The sequence below is a fragment of the Lissotriton vulgaris genome, chromosome 2_1 (genome assembly GCF_964263255.1).
Source record: "Lissotriton vulgaris chromosome 2_1, aLisVul1.2, whole genome shotgun sequence".
NCBI classification, from domain to species: Eukaryota; Metazoa; Chordata; class Amphibia; order Caudata; family Salamandridae; genus Lissotriton; species Lissotriton vulgaris.
Window position 1 is genome coordinate 144,352,639 of NC_141687.1, and position 26,503 is coordinate 144,379,141.

Here is a 26,503-nt window from a genome sequence, read left to right on the forward strand (position 1 = left end):
CCTAAATAGACAACAAGCATACTCAAATAGAGGCGGAGCCTTCTCCTGGTTGGCTCCCTGGCCTCTGTCAAAGAGGCATCCCAGCTTCCTGCTGCAGGTGGAAAAACCTCCACCAATGAACTGGGTGCGTATGATCCGGATAAGATTCCACTCCTGCCACTCAATCATAACTCCATCTGACCAAACATAGGGGCACATTTACAAGGGCAGTGCGCCACCCGAGCGTCACTTTTTTTTGACGCTCCAGTGGCGCAATGCCCTGCTCCATATTTACAATGCGGCGCTAAGCCACTTTGCATGGTTTAATACTGCCTTATCAGTATAGCCCTCCTTCCACAGTTTTCTGCGGAAAAGGGGCGAACAATGGGTGTTGCTGTGGGCGTTCCCACACAACACCCTTTGCTTGTTGATACTGTCTCTGATTTACATGGATCTGTAAGTCTGAGGCAGGGCCAAAAACTAACGGCTTTCAAAAGGAGGCGTTAGAGTGCTGCAACGAGGAGAAATACTTTTATTTCTCGTTTTTTGCTCTTTCTGTGGGTGCTGCATCCTGCAGCACACATGGAAAGAGCAAAACGCCAATAATGATTGTTTTTGTGCAGGAAGGTGTTCCTTCCTGCACAAACACAATCATCCCTGCAACACAGGCACCCCTACACCATGATGTAAGATTGCCGGTGGTGGCAAGAGGCAGCTTTTTTAGTGCCGGCACAAAGGAAAACACAGGGGTCTGCCATATTCTTGTAAATACGCGGTATCCCTGTATTTTTGAAACAACGCAGCAAAGCTAAATTGCTTGCAGCGCTGCACTATTTCGTTGTAAATATGCCCCTAGGTGGTCAACCGTGGTATTGTGTCTCAGTTTGTCTTCCATGGCTTTATGTTTCTTGAAGAAAGATGCTTGCATGTTACTTTTGGAGACCAAGTTGCCATGACCATAGTTCTTCAATCTCACTCGCCGTCCGTGCACCTCTCTCAACAGGTGTCTTGAACTTTCCTTCCGGTTAACACTTGAACTTTCCTCCTGGTTAACAATCCTTTATAAGGATCTCATCCCCCACCTTCTACCTACCTGGCCTAGTATGATGCTTCATGCTGGTCTATTTATTACTCTTTAGCTGGCAATACTGGCTAGCATGCCTGTCGAGGGCCCACCCACGCGTCCGAGGAAGGTCCTTTTGGAATGGAATCCCCGACAGCTGGGCCAAACATGATGCTCAAGATGGTACTGTAGGGGTGAGGCGTGTTTCTGTAGTTGAACAGGAAATTATGAATGGCCCTTTCAGACATAGTTTGAAAACCCAAAGGGTGAAACACAAGACCAAGAAAGTATGTTGTCAATGATTCCCTTTTAATTGTTTGCTCTTTTTGGCGCCCCCTGCTTTTAAATGGTATCTGCTGACAGCACCATCTGCTTCTCTGGTTGTGTTAAGATAGTGATTTATGAATGCCATACATACATGAAATCAAGCTGCTGCTGTGCCCAGGGCTGCCAGTTCCAAGAAGGGCATTAGTGGGTGGAGGCAGCACTTGTAGCGGCATGGCGGGCAGTGGTGGCAGGTGGCCAGACCAATGTTCTGCCCAGGTACCTCTGCTTGTGCCCCATTACAACTGAAACAGCCGCTTGGTTGTTATTTGCCTTTTCGATGCCACCCATTTTGTGGGTTTCTTCACTCGCCTCTCGTCCCATTTTTTTTTTTTTACAGTTGTCTGGTCTCTGAGGTGTTCTGGTCTCTTAACGACCGCTCGCTGTGGTTGTGGCTACCCTCTGCAAGACAGTCTAACAATTCTGTGGGGTTGCTTCTGATGTTTTACTACCTTCCTAGCCAGCCTCCTGGACTGCACACTATTATATTACATATTATTTATTTATCGACCTCACAAATTATCCCTAGTTTCTCAGTTCACTGTCTCTCCTGTTCCACTCATCCATCAGGTTTCCTTTCCTATGTTTTATAGTTTTTCCAAAGATATGACCTCTGCAGTGCTTAATTTGAGCTGGGGCGGGGGGGAGGGGAGGTGGGGGGTCGGTGCTTGGCACGGACACTAAGTTGTCAGCACTGGTGCTTGTGACAGCATGCCACAAGGTGGCGCTGTATGGCTAATAGAGGTCTTTATATAGCTTTAGAGGTCACCACAACAACAATTAATTATTAATTCAATATACATTAAAGATGACTATTACCATTCAGACCAAGCCATTCTTATAGCTTTGCTGTCCTGAAATAGTCAGATCTGTCACACTTGTAGGAGTGTGATGGTTAGTAGTTGTGTTGTTACTATCATTGGCAGCATAGCAGGGGCAATGTGTAGTGCAGGGGCCTCCTGACGAGACCCTTGGCACTTTTTTTTAATAAATTAGGCACTGCACCTCTGAGGGACTTGCCGGTCATGCTGCACTCAGCGGCCTTTCATCTCCCAGGCTTCGATTTGTTTGTGTTTCTCTGGTTTGTTCACTGTGCGTTGTGGCGTGACCCAGGAGTGGCAGTGCAGGGCCCGCTCCTCGTCGCCTGTGTAATGAGGCAGCGGGCACAGAGCAGAATGGACCCAGGGTACCGGTTACTGGTAAACACGAGGTCTCAGCCTCTCCTTTATTTGTACCCCTGCCCGGAGTTGTGGGGACATGCGATGAGGGTAGAGCATGCCACTTGGCACAATACTGGGAATTGAGGCGGTGGCTCATAAAATATGTTGGTTAATCAAATGTTTATACTATAAATGCGAGCAGGGCTACGAGCCAGCGAAATGCGTAAAGCTTGGCTGTGGGATGAATAGCCTCTTAGGTGCTGCGCCTATTCCAACGGCCGACGGCACCACTACCTCAGGAGTGCTGCCGTTGGACGTTCGAACCTCACCTGCGCAATGGAACGTTCAGCACTGGAGCTGGACGTTCCATAGCTGCTAAGAGGATAGAGAACACTTCAGCAGCTGCCAGAGTGCCAGAGTGCTAGAGTGCCAGCGTGTCAGAGTGCCAGAGTGCCGGTGCCTCTATTTTCTGGGCTGTGGTTAGCGAGTGAATATATCATAAATATAGGCTAGGTTAAGCAGCACATTTGAAAAGGTTGATGGTTACCCACACATGGGCCCCTTTTTTGACAGCAGCACATCAGTACTGTTAACCACAGAAGCCTCGTATTCGACAGTGGCAGACCAGTAGGCCAGTACATTTCCAGGGTCATCAGATGCCGGGTATGGGTCCTGGTGGCAAAGTGTGGGATAAGGTTAAAGCAGCATATTCTGTAACAGTATTGTGGAGACTCGATAAAAAGCAAAGTAAAAGTAAGAACATGTCAAGGGCACTGAAGAAAGTGTGAGAATCAAAATGGGAAACAAAACAGAATTGGGTGTAGGTGGGCACAGAAGGGTACTAACGTGCTGGAAAGGGCCCCACATCTAAGAATCACAACTGTTAGTCGTGTTAATTGCTGTGTTAAATATTGCTACTGGGTGCTCCACAGCACACTGCCCTGCTGTCAACTAGTATCATCTGCCCAGAGCTGATGACTGTGGAGCTGGGGATCCGTGTTAGGGTCTCGGCATCGGCGCAACATCTTGTGATTCTTGGCAAGTCACTTAGGGGCGGATTTACAAGCCCCCTGCGCCACCAGTACATCACTTTTCGTGACGTACTGGTGGTGCAGGGGGCTCCTCCATATTTACAAGGAGAGAAAAAGCCACCCTGCATGACTTTTCCTCTCCTTGTAAATACGGCCCCTTCACACGCAGCACTTTGAAGGGTTGCTGTAGGTGTTCCCACGCAACACCCATGGAATGAGACACATCTTCAGATTTACGAGAAATCGTAAATCTGGAGAAGCGTGTGAATGCCACGCCACCCTAGAGGTGGCGTAGCAAGGCGCAACGAGGTGAAATGTTTTCATTTCTCCTCATTTTTTCCCCTTTCAATCCGTGTTGCATTCTAGAGCACTCATTGAAAGAGGAAAAAGCCTTTAGTGATTGTTTTTGTGCAGGGAAGTGCCCCTTCCTGCTTAAAAACAATCTCCCCATTGTGCAGGTATAATTCACCATGGTGCAAGGATGCCTGCGCCAGCGCTTGTCAGCTTTTTGTGCGCCAGCGTAGATGAGAGAACAGGAATGCAACATATTCTTGTAAATATGTTGCCTTCCTGTGTTCTGAAAATGCTGCAGCATGGCGCAGCCAAAGGACTTGCGGTGCCACGCTGCGGCACTTTCTTGTAGATCTGCCTCTTAATCTCCCCATGGACAGCGTGCGGATACCCTCACCGGTGATAAGCTGCGCTAAATAAATCTACAAATGTTAATTTTACATGTCAACATTTTCTTCAAAGGGCGGGATCAGTAACAGGTCCAGTCTCTGTACCCAGAGCCTTTTGGTCAGAGGTGACTGGCGCTAACCACCTGCTCTGTGTGTGGCAGCCCGGGCTGAGACAGCTTCCCGGGCAGACACACAGCCACACCCTGGGAACTAAAACCGGCCCTGGCAAAGTGCTCGGCCAGCCCACCTCCCTCCGGGGGGTTGTGGGTGCCCCCGAGCTCTTTGCCGGGGACGGTTTTCGGCCGATTTTGTTCCAGGGATGATTTTGAAGCTTTGCTGCAAAAACGGCCCTGTAACAAAAACGGCCCCCTGGGGCCCCAAACCGGCCCTCCCACCCATGCGGCGCACCGGGGGATTGCCCGGTGCCCGCTATGGCCAGTCTGGCCCTGGCCGCACCCGAGTACTTCACGGGACTTTTAAAGACCTTCTGCTTGTTCATGAGGCTTTGATGGTTTTCACCCCTTCTTAGGGCCCCTGCAGCTCCACTCTGCCTTTTGCTAGAAGAATCAGCCCTCCCCTCCCCCTACATTTTTCATAGTGCCCCCCAACCCCCGAAATTTGACTCTAGGTGCGCCTCTGGTGAGCATCGAGTGGGAAACCCCTACGGAACCCCTTTAACATTAGCAGGCAAACAACGGTCAGTCTGCTTCTGACTTCCACTACGGCGGGAAATGAGTGATCGCTTTTATTTCACATCTGAGTAAACCTCGTGCAATCAAGCACTGCAGTGGAGCTTTTAACACAAAAAGACACTCCCGAAAGGAGAGCAGCTGCCCAGGCTGGATACACAGAGCCCCGGCCGGGTCTTCAAACATCGCAGGCAGATGGAGCGGCAATCAGGTGTTCCCAGAGCCGGAGACGCGTGTCACAGGTGCGCCCTCTGGCGCCCTCCCCTCTCCGGAAGTGCGTGATTGAAGTTTGACAGTCAGAAACAGGCCCTTCGGCTGCACTGAAGCTTTAATTCCATCCAGCCAGTGAACAGACACAAACAGCAGATTTCACTTTGAAAAACAGAGACTGATGCTCTTCGAGGACAGGAATGCATTCTTCCATATACCTTCAACTTACATAGCTCCTATATAGATGGTATAAAAGCATATATCACAATATAAATATTAAGCATGATACACTCTGCATATAATATCATAGTCTACATCGGCGCCCCAAAAAAACCTGACAAAACCATCAAGCAATCATACCTCAAGCTGCAAGACAAAGCTTCAATCCAACCCCAAGCTGTAAGACTCTCTGCGAGACCAAGCTCCAATCCAACACTAAGTTGCAAGACTCTGCGTAAGACAAAGCTTCAATCCAACCCCAAGCTGTAAGACTCTCTGCGAGACCAAGCTCCAATCCAACACTAAGTTGCAAGACTCTGCGTAAGACAAAGCTTCAATCCAACCCCAAGCTGTAAGACTCTCTGCTAGACCAAGCTCCAATCCAACACTAAGTTGCAAGACTCTGCATAAGACAAAGCTTCAATCCAACCCCAAGCTGTAAGACTCTCTGCGAGACCAAGCTCCAATCCAACACTAAGTTGCAAGACTCTGCGTAAGACAAAGCTTCAATCCAACCCCAAGCTGTAAGACTCTCTGCGAGACCAAGCTCCAATCCAACACTAAGTTGCAAGACTCTGCGTGAGGCAAAGCTCCAATCCAACACCAAGCTGCAAGATTCAGTGTGAGGCCAAGCTTCAATCCAACACTAAGTTGCAAGACTCTGCGTGAGACAAAGCTCCAATCCAACCCCAAGCTGTAAGACTCTCTGCGAGACCAAGCTCCAATCCAACACTAAGTTGCAAGACTCTGCGTAAGACAAAGCTTCAATCCAACCCCAAACTGTAGGACTCTATGCAAGACCAAGCTCCAATCCAACACTAAGTTGCAAGACTCGGCGTAAGACAAAGCTTCAATCCAACACCAAGCTGCAAGATTCAGTGTGAGGCCAAGCTTCAATTCAACACTAAGTTGCAAGACTCTGCGTGAGACAAAGCTCCAATCCAACCCCAAGCTGTAAGACTCTCTGCGAGACCAAGCTCCAATCCAACACTAAGTTGCAAGACTCTGCGTGAGACAAAGCTCCAATCCAACTCTAAGTTGCAAGAGTCTGTGCAAGACCAAGCTGCAATCCAACACTAAACTGCAAGACTCAATGCGAGGCCAAGCTTCAATCCAACACCAAGCTGCAAGACTCAGTGCGAGGCCAAGCTTCAATCCAACACCAAGCTGCAAGACTCAATGCGAGGCCAAGCTTCAATCCAACACCAAGCTGCAAGACTCAGTGCGAGGCCAAGCTTCAATCCAACACCAAGCTGCAAGACTCAGTGCGAGGCCAAGCTTCAATCCAACACCAAGCTGCAAGACTCAGTGCGACACGTTATATTACATGTGAAGACATATCTGCATGAGCAGATATGGCCCTGTGCTGGCCAGTTTAATTACTGATAGTATACGTGAACAGGGATGCCTTATTAAGGTATGCACTGGGCACTGGTAAAAACAAGTTTCCCAGCTAAACAATGGCTTCACTGAAACCTATGGTGTTTGGTATCAAACACCTCGTATGAATAAACCCACACTGATTCCAGTGATGGGTTTATTAATGCATACACCCAGAGGGTACCTTAGAGGTGCCCCCTGAAAACCTACCAACCTCTAGTGTATTTGCTGACTGGTCTTGATCAGCCTGCCAACACAGATGCATTTCTGGCCCCCTGGAGTTGAGAGCCCACAATCTCGGAGGTCGGGAACAATGTCTGCTCTGGCAGGAGATGTTGTCACCTCCTCCAATCAGGATGACTAGTAATCAGCATATCAAGGCAGGCGGATACAACGGCCTCCTTCCCTTGATAATCAAACCTGGCTTTCCCAGAGAAGGGAAATAACACCCCAGTGACCATTTGGCACCAGGAGGACAGGCGGGAAAATTAGCTTGTCAGGAGGTGTGTTCATCCTCAGGCTAGTACCACCCCAAAGGTGGTCCACCGGAAGTGAATAAAACTAGGAAAATGCCACAGTCTTGGCATCTTGTGGAATTAGGTCCTCTAGGTCAGGGTTATGCCCACTTCCCACAGGAAATGGTCATATAGAGGGTGTAGTCACCCTAAAGGTTGGTAGCCCACTGGCTACAACCTGACACTCCCTGTAACCCCCTAACTACAGCATATAGGTAGCACCCCTGATACCAGGACTTCATATTCGATGGACACAAAGAAGGAGTGAACAAAGAAGATTGCTTACCCGAGAACAGATGAGCAATTACTGGCTTGGTGCCAAACCTGTCAGCCTGCATGCTGCCCAGACCTTTGTGGAAAACCCGACTCGTCCTGCTGCTGTGCAGACTCCAAGAAACTGGGAGGGCTATCAGTCCTTCAAAAATCGTCAGAGAAACTCCCTTGGAGTCGAGGAGCTAGTCCCCTGCAAATGGTGGACCCAAAGAAGCAAGGTCAGGTTCACCATCCGGCCACTTACTGGGACTAATGACGCAGCAGCAACCCAAGAAGAGGTCACCGTGCTCCCACAGGTCAGGTCCGTCTTCCCTTCAAGTGTGGGGATGCCAGGACTCACTGGAGCCGCAGAGCACCAATTCTCGGGGTAACGGACCCCTTCCAGCAACCAAGACTTGTTGTGTCCAGCCTGGACACCAACTCCAAGGAAGACCAACCTGCATATCGTGGGACTTCAGGGACAGTGAGACCCACATCAACAGCCTGATTCATGTAGCTAAATTGCACTCGCAAAGGGCCAGATTCTCAGAATCTGGCCCTTTGCGAGCGCAATTTTTGCATTTGGTATTCATGATACCAAATGCAAAAATCGCTATTTAAGAATTCGCATATTTGCGTGGAATGGCATTTAAGGAATCTCTAATAGAGATTCCTTAAATGCTATTCATGACACACAACAAAATAGCGATTTTGGACTTTTGGGGCCGCTATTTACCGACAGGTCAGACCTGTCGGTAAATAGCAAAAACTCAGAAAAATGCTTTTAAAAGCATTTTTCAAAGTTGCATGTAGCACACACACATGTCCTTTGGACATGTGTGTGCGCAACACCTGTCCAAAAGTGCATTTTAGGGGTGCTACAGGGCGTCCTTTGGACACCCCTGTCACCCTTAAAATCGCTATCTCAGTTGCGAGTAGCAAATTGCTACTCGCAAATCCCCATTCATTCCAATGGGCCTCTTGGCCCATAGGAATGAATGGGGAGTATTTGCGAGTAGCAAATTGCTACTCGCAAATAAAGAACATGTAGGAATCGCTATTTAAGTAGCAATTCCTACATTAATGCCGTTTTGCGTGTCCTCAATAGCGAATCGCTATGATTCGCTATTAGGGACACGCAAAATGGCCCGTACATGAATCAGGCTGCAAGAGTGGCCCAGCTGTCCTCTATGTCCCTTGTCTGCAGAACCAAGACAAAGAGTGACTCTCAGACCACCTTCAATCGACACCTCAAAGTACCTCTGCCCCCCGCCCCACAACCTGAGTCCGAGGGAGGTGATGGTGCCAACGGGGTCCTGAGACCCTTATAGGCTGAGCCCACCTTAACGTTTGCCTAGACTGGACTTCCGGTCGCCAACTGCAGCCTCTTTGTGCAGGCCCCCTCAACCGCAAGTGTCTCCCACAGCACGACCCCAATGCCTAAAAGCACCACTGCATCCGAGCCCCACAGCCTGAGGAGAAGTGGACCTACAGTGTTTATTTGAGAAAAAAAAGTTTTATATAGTGCTGGCTAGACCCGGAGGTATCAGAGCGCTTTACATGAGGACGAGCATTGTTTCTAAGCATAGTTTTAAGTTACATAGTTTCAAGTTACACAGTTTCAGAGCATAGTTACAAGTTGCTGGAGCGTAATTACATGTGTTAAAAACATATACGTAAGGGAAAAAGCAGGTATGGGGAGAGATTCAGTGGAGAGGAGATAGGAGCAGGGGAGGTAGACAAAGAATGAAAGAGGAAAAGAGGTGGGGGAGGGTGAAAGAAACACAACCGGGAGACGAGGAAAAACAGTGTCCAGCGTCCGGTGTGCTGTAATCCCAGTGGAAATGGTGTCATTACCACACCTCCACTGTGTGTGGCTCCCTTTACGCTGTGGACTCTCTCAGAGGGGTCTCTGAGACTCCAGGGCATACAAACTGGATCCCTCCCCAACAAAGGGAGAGGGAGTGCTTTGGCAAGGGGTGCCATTCCCACACCTCTGCTGTGTGTGGCTCCCTTGATGCTGTGGACTCTCTCAGAGGGGTTTCTGAGACTCCAGAGTATCAATGTTGGATCCCTCTCCAATAAGGGGAGAAGGAGTGCTTTGGTAAAGTGCACATGGTTACAATGGTTAGAGTTGCAAAAGTCCAATACAGAAGAAACAAGTCCCCAGGAGAGGAAAGAGCGAATGGGGGAGGGGGAGGGGTTTAACGGGCTGGGAAGCGGGTCAGATCTGGCAGATGAGCAGTGGGAGTAAAAAATCTTGTGGGGGCCCAAGAAGGTAGAGTAAATGGGCCTTACGCTTAGATGGGGCCTCATAGTCATAAATTTACATCTGGGCGGCATTTTAGAGTCAGGCAAGTCCCAGGTAAGGAGGGATGCTTAAGGGGAGACTGTTTAACCCAGTGACTCAGCAGTTTGTCTTGTCTCTTGTACTGAGATTCTTTATTCCGTAATGCTTTTTAACCAGTTAAAACCTCGGGATCCTCCCTCACCGATGGTATTTCCCTGGCAGGCACCATTTTGGAGTCAGGCAAGGCTTGGGGTCTTCTTTGGTGAGAGCCATGGTAGTCGTGGGATCACCGTGTTAAGGTGGCTGTCTTTTGTCTGTGAGGGTAAAAAAATTGGTGACCTTAGTTGTCGCCTTCTCTGGCCCCGCACCACCCTTTGCATGGAAGGTGGTGTCACCGGTTGTGGAAGGCAAGAGCCTCTTTACTCCTAGAATGTAACACCGTCAATGGAGGCTAGCAACAACAAAGTTCACCACTATTGTCACCTTCCCCTTGGCAGCGCAGCGTTTCAGGCACAGGATTGGAAGCCACTGGTAGGAGGGATATGGGTGCTGCTGGGCCATGTCAGTGGGCTTGCACATACCACGAAGGCGCAGGATTTTACATGCCTCCTTGCTTTGAGGGCACTAGCTGGTAGTAAGTGTCCCGGATGGCAAGCATGGAATCAGGACAGCCATCAGTTAACTGCTGAACGAGATGCGAGCCGACATCTTAAGGTCAGGCAGTGTGTTCCCACGTGCCCGAGCATCTCAAGGTTGAGCCCAGGGCTTGAAAAATCTGCTTACAATGACAAGCTATTTTTAGAGCCTGTTCGCCCTTTATGGCGCGCTGACAACAGGTGTTCCGTATGCTCACAAAGTGAATGAGCAGTAAATATGCCTTTAAATCTTGTTATCTAGTCACATTTTCTCGGCTTTCAGAGACTGTGTGGCAATCATGTTGAGACCAGTTCACGGGTCAAGTACATTAGTTAGGTTGAGTAGATTATTCAAGTAACCAAACCTACAGGCCTAGTAAAAAATTGTATGATTTTTTCGAGCCCTGGAGCGCCCCGTGGGTTCACCCAGGCCCCTAGTCCCAGCTTGCAGCCTCTTTTCAACCGAACCTCCCCATTGAAGTGAACAGGGCACCTGAGGCTGAGAACACCTCTACACGCAGACCCCGCAGTGCTGCTCAAGGTGACCTTGCCATGGACCTTGCCCCAAACTCACCTTAAGTCCAGGAGAAGGGTCCCATGAGATGCTGACAAGTGCTTGAATGCAGTATATGTTCCCCTCCCACATTATCGCTCCAGAAATTGTACTTAAGTGTGAACTTTTGAAACCTGTAAAAATTCCTAACTCGAAAAGTACTTACTCGATGATTTTGGTTTCTAAAAACATATAACATTTGGTGTTATGTTTATAAGTTGGTGTCAGATTTTATTATTTATGGTGTGTCTCACTTACTGCCTCTGTGAGCACCTACCCTCTGCCTAAACGCTCTTTTCTGCAGTGTCCTGAGGCGGAAAGCCGGGTCCTGCTCTTCAAAATCTACCTGCTTCTCCTATCTCAAGCTATCCCTGCTCCCTGGTCACTGACCTCGAGGTAGGACTACTTGCGCCGGCCATCTTGGGTGAGGAGAAGGCTGGGGGGCTAGGAAGCAAGCGCTTAGCCATGCCCACCCTCCCGCCCTCGTGGGCATAAAATGGAACCCTCATACAGGCAGCGCAGCGGGGGCGCCGGCGGGGCGACGAAGGCGCGCCAAAGGCGCGCCAAAGGCAAGCCCGTCTGCGCCCGTCCGCGACCGGCCGGGACCAGGGGCCATGACCCTTGGCTCAGCACCGTGCTATTCCAAGGAAAACCTAATTGCGTTTAATAGCGCTACCTACTCCATTAGCCAACATACACAGCAGATTCTGAGGCGGGAGAACATACTGAAGCCCGCAGCTGAACCAGCCCAAAAAAAACTCGATCAGAGAAGAAGGAGAGCAACGGTAACGTCATTGAGCGTTAGCTTGCTGAACACTCGTTCACTCCAAAAACACAATCTAGAGGTATTCTCCCTGCTCCAGGAGGGGAACACAGATATTCTAGGAGTTACGGAGACATGGCTGGATGACTCTTCTGTGCCCAACCTAGTGGCCGCCCTCCCACCCAACTTTGGTGCTATCTCTCATAACAGAAAAGATGGCAGAAAAGGGGGGGGAGTAGCGCTGCTATATAAAAATGCCTTTAAAGCAGAAACTATCTGTGCTGAATGCATTGAGGGAGCAGACATCCTAAGCGTCAAGCTCTGCTCTCCGACCAATTGCCTCACGATAATCATAGTATATCGCCCGCCAAAACCCCCCCCAACATTTCTAGAACCTTTCTTGGGTCTGGTCCACGACCTCCATACGAGATATGAGGGTCTCGTGGTGATGGGCGATTTTAACCTCCATTGGGAGGAGCCCATTAGAGACAGTACGTCCAAACAGCTCGAAGACGCAATGACCGCACTAGAATTAACCCAGATTGTGACAGGTCCAACACACATGAAGGGCCATACTTTGGACTTGATATGGACTTCTGTTCCTGCCCTGTGCCCAGTCACCGCATTGCCCTGCATTTGGTCAGATCACTACCTTTTACAGGGTAGCTTAGCTTTTCCGAAACAAGAAAGCATCTCATCCGACAAATGGCGGGTAGTGAGAAGATGGAACTCCATTAATCCGGATACTTTGCTATCAACTTTACAGCAACCTTCCCACCTAAACAGACTACCTGAAGATGACCTAGAGAAGGCCAGTCAAAAGCTATCGCAAAAATTGGAATCTGCAATAGAGGTGGTAGCCCCAGCACGTAAGATAAAAATCAGGGAAAAGGGCAAAGGCGCCCCTTGGTTCAATGACGATTTGAGACTCCTAAAACGGGCGCTGCGACAGTGCGAGAGAGCCTGGCGAAAGGGGTATGATCTTAACTGCCAGACTCTATATAAGGAAAAGCTCGCCTTGTATAAACAAGCCATTAGAACTAGGAAAAGTGAGTTCTACGAGAGCAGAATCCCCACAGCACCTAACCCCCAGAAGGAAATTTTCCAAGTACTTACTGAACTGAGGAAAAAGAAGGAACAACCGCCTTCTTTTACGCAAGAAGACTGCCATAAATTCCAATCCTTCTTTACTTCAAAGATATCCGACCTTCTGATAGAAATCGAAAGTACCCCTAGATTTGACTGTCCGGTAACTCCGCTAACTCTCCCGCCCACAATCATTAAGCCTTTAACCTCCCTACCCCTACTTACCAAGGACTCCCTGACAAAAGTGATGAACCAAGTTAAATCAGGTTCCCCGGCGGACCCTTGCCCCCGCAGATATTTAAACAAGCATGGCCAGGTCTGGAGGAGGACATTTTATCGCTCCTAAATAGTTCCCTTACCTTGGGACTAGTCCCCTCCATTCTTAAAGAGGCGAGACTGATCCCCCTGCTAAAAAAGGCCAGTGCCGACACTAAGATTCTGAAGAATTACAGGCCCATATCTCAACTGCCTTTTTTAGCTAAAATACTGGAACATCATGTGCTGTCCGCCCTCTCGCACCACCTCGAGAGTAACGCACTACTCGAACCCAACCAAGCTGGGTTTAGAGCCCACAACAGCACGGAATTAGTCATGCTATCAGTGCTAGATGACCTACGTCTTAAAACAGATAATAAAGATCCCTGTGCCCTGGTGCTACTCGACCTCTCCGCGGCATTTGATATGGTCAATCATGACCTCCTTCTGTCGCGGTTGGGGGAGTTTGGCATCAAGGGCACGGCCCACGCCTGGCTGACCTCGTTCCTCGGTGGACGGGTCCAGAAAGTACAACTGGATGACCTGGTGTCAGAGGCAGCTAAATTAACATGCGGCGTCCCTCAGGGCTCTGCCTTGTCCCCCTTGATGTTTAACACGTATCTGCAGCCCCTCATTTCATCTCTGAATCAGATGGACTGTAATATATACAATTATGCTGACGACACCCAGATCATCATTCAGATAGGCAATTCCCCTATGGCTGATCAAAAACTGAAGAATATTCTAAAATTTACCGTCAACTGGATGACGGCAAACTTCCTAAAGATCAACCCGGATAAGACGGAGGTTCTTCCTATCACCAGTTCATCTAGCCCCTGGTGTGACCTCCTCTGGCCCTCAGAATTAGGTAACCCCCCAATACCGGCAACAGCAGTAAAAAGCCTTGGCGTAATCATCGACACAAATCTCACTATGTCAGCCCAGGTCTCGGCGGTGGTGGGCACCTGTGTAGGCCTCCTGAGACAACTGCGCAAGCTAGCTCCCATCCTAAAGGCAGACACCCTCAGAAGAGCAGTGTCAGCCTTAATTCTGGCCCGACTGGATGGTCCACGGATCCGAACAAATAAAAAGGTATTAGTCCTTTACATAAATCCGTTAAACCCGCCTCAATGTATTTCTAGCCAAGTAAACCAAGCAACTTTTCCCTCCAACTGTGTTTGCTTGCAGCCCCCCAGGTACAAACATAAAGCACTCAGTAATTCCACTGCATCTCTGCCATTACCCTCGATGTGAAAATCGCCAACATTTATTGATTCAGGTACAAACATACCTTTGCACATGTCACTAACTTGTCACACCTTGATCTCTTCTCCCCCACCCTTTTTCCTTTCCCACCCTCTCTATCATTTCTTCCTTCCTTTCCTTTTTCCCCCCCCCCCACTTCCATCCTATCTGCATATAGTTGCTGCACTATATCCTTTGCATGCAGGGGTATTCTAGAACTTAGGAAGGTATCGATATAACCACCCTATGTGTCCGTCCCTCTCGCATAGCCCTCATACTGTAGTATCCTAACATACAGAGACCAGAATTGCATGAGTATAAATGAGCACTTTATTGTACATAATTGTAAATATTAGGACAGGTTCAAGACTTTTTGTAGACATTATTGCTAAACTGCGTATCACTGTATAAATGTACCATATGATATTTTCTTTATATTTTAACATGTATATACTTAAGGGCACTTTAAGGACATTGACAAACACTATTATTGTTTATATTTTTCCATATGTATAGGTCCATTTGGATACTCACATGGCTCCCTGATGAAGGCCCTCAGCCGAAACGCGCGTAGATGTCATACCTAGCCATGTTTTTATGTATAATGTGCTGAAATAATTGTTCTTCTCCACCCCTGAGTATAAATGAACTATTTTAGGATGTGTATAAGTTGTAAAAATATGTATATATATGTAGATTGAAAAGTCACATGTATAGTGGAGATAGGCACATGGCAAATACCCATAAAAATTTAATCATGTTTTTTACCAAAATGAGAATTGAATAAAATAAAAGTTACAATTTTGCATCATATTTCTCTACTAGTCTTTGCTGTCAATTGTCCGCCTTTGCCCTTCTTCTCAAACCAGTTCCTAATTACCTTTCTTTCACATACAATGCCATGTATTTCGGCATTCCGAAAAAACTCACCAAGAGACTCCAGATCGTCATGAATGACGCGGCCAGACTTATATACAATAAACCAAGAAGGACACCGGCCACCCCTCTCCTCCGGGAGCTACACTGGTTGCCAGTGAATCAACGAGCCAAGTTCAAAGGCCTATGCATTACGCAGAAAGCCTTATATGGGCAAGCCCCGAAATACATCAAAAAACGCCTTGTCCCATATGCCCCCAACAGGAACTTACGCTCAGCCAACGCCGCCCTTTTGATCTGTCCTAGGATCAAACGGTCCACTATCGGTGGTCGGACATTCTCCCACACAATGCCCAAATCCTGGAACCAACTGCCTGAAAATCTGCGCAAAGAAACCAGACTCCTGCCTTTCAGGAAAAAGCTAAAAACCGTGCTTTTCCCAAGAGGCATGGGGTAATATCTAGTCTGTTTTCCTCCTGCCAGTATTCACTCGCCTGTCAAGCGCTTAGAGACCCCGGGGTGATAAGGCGCTCTACAAGTCTAAAATACAAATACAAATACAAATACAAATACAATCAAAGGTTAGCTCTACCATCTAATAAACCTCACGGCTCGCCCACACAACCACAAAAGAGAGCATTTGGGTTATCATTTGTGCCTCTGTAAACCAATTGGGGTTTGCCTGGACTCTTTTCACATTGTACCTCCTATTGGTCCACTATATAAAGAGCCAGCTTCTTACAACTTGTATCTGTCTTCCCTCGATTGAAGGAGAAAGGCTTTTAGCACTAAACGGATCTCCCAACACTCTAACAAGTTGATATGGAGCTTGGATTCTCCAGAAACCAGAGTCATCCGATATCCGAATGGCTGCCTCAGCCCAGGAGTGATGCATCTATCACTACAGTCAGCTCTGGAAAGGGAATGGAGAGGGGTCTGCCACTAAACCAATCACTGTTCATCAGCCACCACTACAGGTCTTTGGCAGGTCCCACAGAGATCTGGACCATGTCGGAGAGATTCCTCTGATGCTGTGCCCAATGGAACTTCAGATCCTACTCCAGATCCTGCATAAACCAATGAGCATGCGTCACAAGTAGGGTGCAGGAGACCATGAGACCCAGCAACCTCAGAGTCAGTCTCACTGAAATCCAGGATAGAGGCCTAAACATCGGTATCATAGACTGAATATTCTGGACTCACTGCTAGGGAGGATAGGCAAGAAACTGCACTGTGTCCAGACAGCTCCGATGAAGAGGAGCATCTGAGATGTAGTCAGGTGTGACTTTGGCACCTTAATAGTGAACTCAAGCTTATGCAGAAGGTTCACCGTAGTCTGGAGGTGGGAGATTGAAAAGGCGCAGGTCTAGTCTAGGATGGAGAATTTCGTCCTTCTTTGGCACTAGAAAGTAGCAGGAATAGCAACAACAACCTACTTCTGATGTTGGCACACTTGCATACAGAGAGGTGATGCTCCATCAGTGTGAACTTTTGAAACCTGTTAAAATTTCTAACTCGAAAAGTACTTACTCGATGATCTTGGTACTTAATTCATATAAAATTTGGTGTTATGTTTATAAGTTGGTGTCGGATATCTTTATTTATGGTGTGTCTCACAAAATGCCTCTGTGAGTGCAATCAAAGGTTAGCTCTACCCTCTTATAAACCTCACTGCTCGCCCATACAACCACAAAAGAGAGCATTTGGGTTATCATTTGCGCCTTTGTAAACCAATTGGGGTTTGCCTGGACTCTTTACACATTGTACCTCCTATTGGTCCACTATATAAAGGGCCATCTTCCTACAACTTGTATCTGTCTTCCCTCGATCGAAGGAGAAAGGCTTTTGGCACTAAACGGATCTCCCAAAACTCTAACACGTTGATATGGAGCTTGGATTCTCCAGAAACCAGAGTCGGCCGATCTCCACCTCTCCCAAATGTCCGCCTCAGCCCAGGAGTAATGCATCTATCACTACATTCAGCTCTGTTAGGGGAATGGAGAGGGGTCTGCCACTAAGTCAATCACCCTTCATCAGCCACCACTACAGGTCTTTGGCAGGTCCCACAGAGATCTGGACCATGTCAGAGAGATTCCTCTGATGCTGTGCCTACTGGAACTTCAAGCCCTACTCCAGATCCCGCATAAACCAATGAGCATGCGTCACAAGTAGGGTGCAGGAGACCATGAGACTCAGCAACCTCAGAGTCAGTCTCACTGAAATCCAGGATAGAGGCCTAAACATTGGTATCATAGACCGAATATCCTGGACTCACTGCTCGGGAGGATAGGCAAGAAACTGCACTGTGTCCAGACAGCTCTGATGAAGAGGAGCATCTGAGATGTAGTCAGGTGTGACTTTGGCACCTTAATAGTGAACTCAAGCTTATGCAGAAGGTTCACCGTAGTCTGGAGGTGGGAGATTGAAAAGGTGCAGGTCTAGTCTAGGATGGAGAATTTCGTCCTTCTTTGGCACTAGAAAGTAGCAGGAAAAGCAACAACAACCTACTTTTGATGTTGGCACACTTGCATAAGGAAATGTGGTGCTCCATCAGCCGTGAGTGGGTGGCATGGGTGGTCACAAAGGGGAGGAAATAACCCCTTCAGACGAGCTGCAAAACCCAACAGTCTGATGTTATTGATCTCCAGTGGTTTTGGCAATGGCGTATCCTTCCCCCACTGGATGCCCATGACGGTCGAAGGGCAAACTAAAGGTGTTTGGAGGCTGCAGCTGCCGGGGGGATGGTGGACTGGCCCTACTCTAGATATCTGTCCCACGTGGTCTGTGGGAACCAGGTCCACTGGCATAAAAAGGTTGGGCAACCGGCTAGCCGTGGTGGCTGGGAGGGTAGAGAGGTGGTTTAAAGCCTCTTCTTTGGCAATAAAAGGGTCAGAAGGTAGACAGGAGTTGGTGAAGGGCCATGGAAACGCCCAAGGACCTGGCCGTAGCTGTGCTATCCTTAAAGTGATCCGGGGTTGAGGCTTACTTCTCTCCAAACAAGCTGCTGTCATCAAAGGGCATGTCCATGAACGAGGCGTGGAAATCCCCTAAAAAGCCTGTGGTTCTCAACTAATCTTGGAACCTAAGGGCCACGACAATGAAATCACTATGCCCAGTGAGTCTGTCAAATCCAGCCCACATCGTATGACGAACTTGGCTGCGACTTTCCTATCAACAATTGCTTGATAGGGTATCGTTCAGGCATCCTCCGAGACCATAGGCAGCACTTGCGCAATTGAGTCCCAGATCGTAGGGGAGTATCAGCTCAAGAGGCATGCAGTGTTCACTGACTGCAGTGCTTGGCTGGCAGACGAGAACACCCTCTTCCCGAAGGTATCCAGCCTCTTGGATACTGTCAGAGTGTCCCTTTTTGCAGGGTTATCACCAAACCTTTTGCTTCTTCATCCTATTTTTTCGTGACCTGTTGTTGGTTTTAGGACTTTGGGCACTTTAGCACTGCTAATCAGTGCTAAAGTGCATATGTTCTCTGTGTAAATTAGGAACATGGTTGGTTAACTATGATTGGCATATTTGATTTACTGGCCAGTCCCTAGTTGAGTGCACTGAGTGTGCCAGGGTTGATACATCAAATACTACTAGTGGGCCTGCAGCACTGATCGCGCAACCCACATGAGTAGTCCTGAAACGTTAACTCAGACCTGCCACCATAGTGTCTGTGCGCAGTTGTTAACTGCCATGTCTACTTGGCAGATGCACCCACTTGCCAGGCCCTAACCATCCCTTTTCTTACATGTCAGTCACCACTAAGGTAGGCCCATGGCACCCCTGTGGGCAGGGTGCAGGGTATGTGAAAGGTAGGACATGCCCTAATGTGTGTGGCATGTCCTGAGAGTTAAATACTGCCAATTTTGTTTTTCACTATTGTAAGGCTATCTGTCCTCATAGGAAAGCATGGGAGTTAATTTAGTACATCTTATAAATGTAACTTACCATTCGAACCAGATAGGAAAATAACGTTTAGTATGCCTGAACTCAGAATCTAAAGATGCATCTTTTAGGAAAGGTGATTTTTACATTCTGTGTTTGAAAATACCACTTTTAAAAAGTAAGTATCTGCTTAGCCATCCTATGTGCTTCTGCTCGGATGTGTATTGACTGTCTGCTTTATCTGAATAGGCCTGATCATCATTTGGAGTGGTGGGAGGAGAAGCACCTGCCCCTGAATAGGGCTGTGTCTGCCTTCTACAATGATGTCCCCGCCCACCTGTGGTGTGTGTGGAGCCAACGCTTATACTGACAATGGAGGTTGTTGTGCACTTGCCAAGTGCACCCCAGAACTGGTTTTGACTGGCCACAGGGCTTCTCTACACAAAGAGATAAATATATTTAGGGGTATAAGTATTAGACATAAAACCCATGAACTTTAGACTAATTCTGGAAACAAGAGGAACCTTTGCCAAGGAGAAGAGCTGGAAAAACTGAGGAGAAGTACTGCAGTTGCTGTGTGTCTGGGGTTGGCCTGCAGTTGCTGTTTCGGCCAAGGAAAGGAGAGAAAGGACTTTGCTCTGTGCTGTGTCCCCTGCTTGTGGTAAGTCTCCAAGGTCTTGAGTAGAGCTTGCCTCCTGTTTTGAAGTCTCAGGAACACAAAGACTTCAGCCCCCAGCTCCCCTGACCTTCCTTGCTGGTAGTTCTGACCTGCCTGGAGTGCCTGTGGCTGTGTGTGGCCTCTGGAGGTTGTTTCTGCTACCGGGAGCGGGAAAGCAACGCAACAACAAGAAAATTAATGCATCGCTCTTCTTGCGACAGTTTTTCTGATGCAACGCCATGGTGCGAGAAGAATCATCCCGCACTGCCGCACCACTCCTGAAACCAACGCAGCACCTGTTGCCGCTGCAAGAATAAATGCATCGAGGGATTGCGACTGAAGAAACCAACGTCTCGACGACGCCGCATCCAGGATTTCCACGCATCGTCCCTGTGCGGCAATTTTATCTAGAGTGTGTATCCCCCTTACCCGGACTAGAAGCAAGGGTCCCTATTTGAACAAAGGTACCTACCTCTACCAACTAGAGATCCCCAATTTCTAACAGTTACCCTGTCCGTAGGGATGGTAGGAAATGCGCAGGTGTTGATTTTGGAGGTGGAAGCCTGGACCACCAAGCTCTCCGGGGTGGAGTACTGGATGAGGAACCTGGGATCACCTGGAGCGGACTGTGGTGGTGGGAAATTATCCTATACATAGGAGCCCCAGGGCAAGGCTTGGAGCAGGCCCCTAGCAGTACCATTGCTGGGGGCTTCATTGCAAGGGAGATGTGGTTCAGATGCGGTGACTCCAGGTTGAAGCACCTCTGTCAAGACATACTCTTGACTATCTCTGAGGGCGATTGAAGGTCTAAGACTTCAGCTGCTCTCCTCATCACCACAGCAATTGAGGCACCTTCCTCCATAGCCATGGTATGGGGAGGAACCAGGCCAGTGTCTGGTGAGGTATCCAGTCCACTGGCATCCACCAGATCCTCATTTCAGGTGTTCTCAGGGTCTTCTAAGGGTTGGTAACCATAAGGGTCTGCAGACCCCTCCGATTCATTATCTAATCCAGCCTATTATAAGAATAAGGCACTGTCTTCGACAAGGGGAGTCTGCCCCCAGTCAGCTCTGGAACCGATTTCGGACGACACCCATCTGGCTCTGTGTCAGAGTTGGGAATGATGATGGGGGCAAAGCCACTGATGGGCGTTGGTGGCGCTGGGGGTGCAGCACTAGAACTGGCACAGGGGAAGGTCGAGGTTGTTTGGCCGGAGCCCCTCCAGATCCATCACTGGATCCCGGGTGAACAATTTGCGCTGAGGGCAAGCCAGCTAATAAAAAACCAGTTGGGTCCAAGGGTGCTCTTGCGGGGTCGAGCCGACCAAATGTGAGGTACATTGCCTTATAAAATTATTTTAGATAGGCGAGGATTGCTCCAGCTTCCATTAACTCAGGGAGGCGCGGAGATGGCCCACACACATGCTCCACCATAGAGCTAGACTTCAAGTGCTGACAGCCCCGCCATGGTCTGTAGACGTGCACAGTGAAATCGACGATCTCTTTAACTTTTTTCTTTTTATGGGATTTACATAATTTTCCAGATGACTTTTAATGGGACGAAAGGTCATTGTATGCAGCTCAGCGAACAGTCTCAGGACTTTCGCAACCGAGATCTGGAAAGTCATTGGATTAGTCAACATCATGCGGCAATCAGCTTGAGGGACCGCTCCCTCAACTCCTTTCGATGCATGGTGCAGCAATCCTCACATGTCTTAGTCCTCACATCAGGAGACAAAGTCTCGGAATAATATACACAAAAAGGTTGGAAAAAGGTCAATCAAAAAGTGACTGGCGGTAGCTATCTTTGAATCTGTCCTAACTGGAGCGGTAAGAAAAGCACCGATGTCAGCGAACTGGTGTGGTACCTATATAGGCACTGCGCATGACACATCCGGTGCCGACCATGGCGCGGGGAGCCAAACGATGCCACCTACCAGCGTGCAAGGGATACTACTCGTCAAAGGTTTCCGGATCCAGCCTGAGGATTATTCTAAGGTAAGGAATCTGCGGCTAGAAGGCTCTATCAGATATTATTACATGTATTACATGTGTTGACTATGTTAAACGTCTCATTGCTGAGCAGCACCGCACAACAGATCTTGGGTAATTCCCACTGTAGCAATCACGCACTGACATGAAACACTACTGTCATAAATACCAGCAGCCACAGCAGAGAAGCCACATATAAAGTGAGTGCCATCCAGTTATTACCAGGGATAGGTACAGTGGTTGTACAGTTCTTAGAAGACATGCTTTGCTAGGTGGAACAACCTTGCTGAGGACATGCAAAATCTAGGTTTTCAAAGACATGATCTATTGATACTTTCCAAAGACTGAGAAGCCCAAGGCTCTGGGGAGGAATGTGTAATTCTTTTACTTGAAGCCTTATGATCACAGAGACGGTGACAGAAGGTCATGGTGAAAGCCCTGCTTTCTTGAGAATAATAATCGTGCTTTCAACGTGTCTGAAGTGTTAGTGTAGTCTCTATACACTCTGCAACCCAGATACACTCCCCTATATGGAAGGTTCACTCGAATAATGGTCTTAGAAAAAATTCCTGTTTATTTAGGAACTCGTAATAACCGGTGCAAGGAGAAAGGGATAGGTAATTATACCTGAATATCATCACGTTCTTCATGTTAGTGGTACTGGTGCAGAACTGCATATCTCTAGCATCACTATAGTGCTCATCTGCACCTGTAACGGAGTCAAATGGCCTGCAGCGTTGGTGTATGAGTGTCTGAGTAGCAGTGACAGGCTGTTTATTGCATTTATTATGCTGGATATGCCACAGCAGACTATGTGCTGGTGCATCGACAGGTTGTGCATCCACAGGGGGTGTGGTGTTACACTTGCATGTGCTCATTCACACAAATAAGGATCCAAAAGGTGGCCATGGGTTCTCATGTGTTGCTTGTTGTTTCTACTATTTTTGGGGGCAAACAATAGTTTGTTCATTATATGTGTGAGATCACAAGATGATAGTTGAAGGCATTGTCATCAAGCACATATATACCTCTTTCCAGAGTACCTCAAAAATACACCACCTTTTCTTTCTGAATGATTGACTCAACTACTAGCAGGAGACAAATCAGGAAAACAAATTGATCATAGCATGTGGGCACTTATCAACACTCCAATATTAGTAAGCACTTGAGATAAAGTGCACTAGATAGTGTGACCTCTAAGTAAAATATGTGGTTTATGTGGTTCATGACATCCCAGCGATAAAAGTAGAAATTATTGTGTAATCTTTGATTGTAGCCTTAACACAAAGGCCCTGTTAAGCATGTAGACTTAAACCAGACAATTATATGTTATTATATCTTAACATTTCTGAAATCTTTTAACAGCTGGCCTTGGGTTGAGACTTTCCATTATGTCAACATGGTGCCAGCTCCTTGAATGGTAAGTATCTCACCTCAAGCACCTTTGGAAGACTGATTTGCATTGAAGCCCTCAATACCATCACGTTCATGATGGTATTGATGATTTAGATAGGACAATTTACAAGGTCTGGTATTTTCAGACTTGAAAGATGTGTCAAACTTCTGAAGGGTGATGCTTTCAGGCCTCTTTCTGTGCTATTCCATACTGTACTAACACTTTGATGGTGAGAATTATTATGTTTATTGCATTCAGTGTGAAACTTAGCTTCCCTCTTATAATGACCCAGCAAATGCTAGGTTTTTATATCAGACTCTGTCTAGTTATATATTTATCATATTTCTTTGTGATCTATGCTGTTACCTTCTAGAGATGGATGAGTTTCATGTAGGAATATTAAAGAAATTAAAATGGAAGATCCTTTTTTGCCAATGAAGCTGCTATAATGGAAATGCACTTGTTGCATTTTCTACAAGAGGTTGGCAAGGGCAAGCATTTGCCTCATATGGTAAATTAGCCCAATGTTCTATAAGGGTCTCAGTAATGGTACCATAAATAGCATGGCCCATACGGTGTAACTTGAATGAAACAAATGCAGCTTTAATATTATACCAGATCACAGACAAATACAACTCATGAGATGTGAACCTTAAGGAAGAACCACTAGTTTTGAAGTTCAGGAAGAATAAAGAACAGAGGTAGTGAATATTCTTTTTATACATGTTTAGAAAATGCTAATCAAACATAGCATAGAGAGGAAGGCAAGGGAATCATTCGTACTACATAATGATTAAAGTTGGTTGAAGAGGGGTTGCTTAATGGCAAATAGGGGTCAGGATTGGGAAACAGTGGTTAAACATCATTTAAGTTTAGGATCAGGATCAATTTGAGAAGTTTAGGCTCAGGTTCAGGATATGTTTAATCCTTCAGACATACCTCCCAGAATATTCGTAGAGAAGCAGACAGCTTAATCCGTTCATTATTTTCTAAAACACACGTATCTAGAAGAAAGTAAAAACAAGGTTACTGTACAGTTAAAATAAATATGCCTTTATATTGTACATATATATCCATGTATCGGTTGTAAGATAGATGCACGATTGGTTTTACCACACGTGCCTCTACCACGCAGCCAAACCACAAATGCATCTTAACCACGCAATACTTAACCACGCATGTCTTTACCACCAAACCTTTGTGGTTTAGGCATGAATGGTAAAGGGGTATGCGTGGCTAAGGTCGCTACTACCCCCCCCCCCCCTCACCCCGACCATCTCCCCAACCCTGCCCCTCGCAATGTCTCTTTAACTACCCAAACCCCTTCCCCTGCCCTAACACCTACCCAACCCCCCACACTAAACGCTACCCCAACTACCCATTCCCCTTCCACGTCCCTAAGGCCTAAAACCCTACACTATCCTGACCCCCCTGCCATCCCTTAAACTACCCCGACCCCTTCCACTGCCTTAAAACCTACCCCGAGCCCCTGCCCTGAAACTAACCCAACTACCCATTCCCCTCCCACTGCCCCAAGGCCCAAAACCATGCACCCTAACTTACACTACCCTGACCCTCCGCCCCCCTTAGCTGTCCCTTAAACTACCCCAACTCCTTCCACTGCCATAGAACCCGGTCCGACCCCCTCCCAGCCCTTAAAAAAAAGACCCACTTACCTCACCTCAGCGTCTTCCTGTAGCTAGAACCCGCACTGCCTTAACCACACATATGCCTGTTTAAGGCATATGCTTGGTTAAGGCATGCGTGGTATATCTTGCTGTCGTGGTTCAGACAGCGGTATTCCAACTATTTGCCCCTTGTATCATGTCTACTACCAACCTATCAACTCAACCCAACAATGTATCCACCCATATGAATGAATGAATGAATGAAAAATATTTCTATAGCGCCTATCTACCCTGAGGCCTCGTAGCGCTTGTAGAAGAGAAGGAAAAGTAAAGCCAGTCTGCAGAGCTAGGGAAACATACCAAACAAATGGGTTTTTCAAAAGCTTTCGGACGATCCATCATTCAATTGTAGTAGCAGCATTGCATGAAATTAACCTGGATCTGGCCGCGCCTTACAGACCACTACACACTATATGCCACAAAGTCTCCATGTGGCTTATGCACAATGGAACATGCCTCTGGCAGGGAAGTTGCTCAGTGAGCACACATTGACTTAGATTCGCCTTCCCAGGTGTCAACATGGTTCTTGTTATAAGTCACACCATATACCTACATTGCACTGGCCGCATTCTTGGGTGGTGCAATTCTTCTAGTCCTTTTAATTTATGATTATCTGTATTCAGCCATGCATGTGTGAAAATCTAATCCCATACTCATATTATTATTTATCATGAGCTCTTTTTTTCTCAATTTGTCAAAATGAGACTTCAGGCCGTTAAGGGCCTGAAAAATAAGGTAAAGCTTGGAATTGGCATCCAGCAGGCACTTTGTGGATAACACAAATTGGCCATTAGAAAAGGATGCAGAACCCTCACATTTCAGAGAAGACTGCACATGTGTGTAAAAGGTAAAAACAATTATGAGTTGTAGGTTCTAACTTTATACACATAATTCACACATTTCATTACATACTTGGGACCAGTTCTATCATAAGGTGATTCTAGGTGGGTGCAGCTTGTTCCAGTAAGAAAATCCTTGATGTCAATCACTAGGGTGGCACTAAACACACATATCTTGTTATACACTAGAGTGAAGTAAGTCTGTTAATAATGGGACCCAAATTGATCACATTCACTATACCAGTTCTTAAAAAAGGGCATTTTCTTAGTCTACCAAGTTGGATCCAGCAGATGGTTGCTAGCTGTAATTGACCCAGGATCTACTAGCCACCACATATGCTCTAGTGCTCTAAAGTCAATACCACTTTTCTCTCAGTCCTGCAGTTTCTCCAGCTGGTCACACAAACGCCTAATACAATAAATATATGTACAGGACTTGTAAAGTTCATCAGCTGTCATAGCCTGGTTACTAGGCACTGATATTCTGACCACCAAAAATAAATTGGGACCCACGATTTAGAAGCTGGTCACAGACACACTCCAAAGGCTATGGAATATTCGCTTTTCTGAGTTTGAGGGGAATTTTAATTTGTTAAATGTTTATTGGGCACCTTGTCTGCTTGCAGATACATTCACACTGTATCCAAGTGAATAGGAGGAATACAGGAGTGGTTGGATATACCGTACACATGGCTTAATGTCAAATTGTCACCTTATACACTGCCTGAGCTCAAAGCAGAGAGCAGTTGATGAGAAAGAAACCAAAGGGCTGGGGTTCTATGTCAAAGGTCGCTGAGCATGATAGCAGTAAGCCACGGGACCCGGCAATGGGTGGAAA

General features: G+C 47.3%; 1 protein-coding gene across 1 annotated transcript in view; it reads right to left on the reverse strand.

The window, feature by feature from the left end:
* LOC147729701 (dynein axonemal heavy chain 17-like) overlaps nt 1-26,503 on the reverse strand; it is a 1,258,223-nt gene that overhangs the window by 1,183,646 nt on the left and 48,074 nt on the right. The window contains exon 6 of the mRNA XM_086954021.1: nt 24,078-24,142. Within this exon, the coding sequence (XP_086810147.1) occupies nt 24,078-24,142 (65 nt within the window). The remainder of the gene's footprint in view (nt 1-24,077; nt 24,143-26,503) is intronic.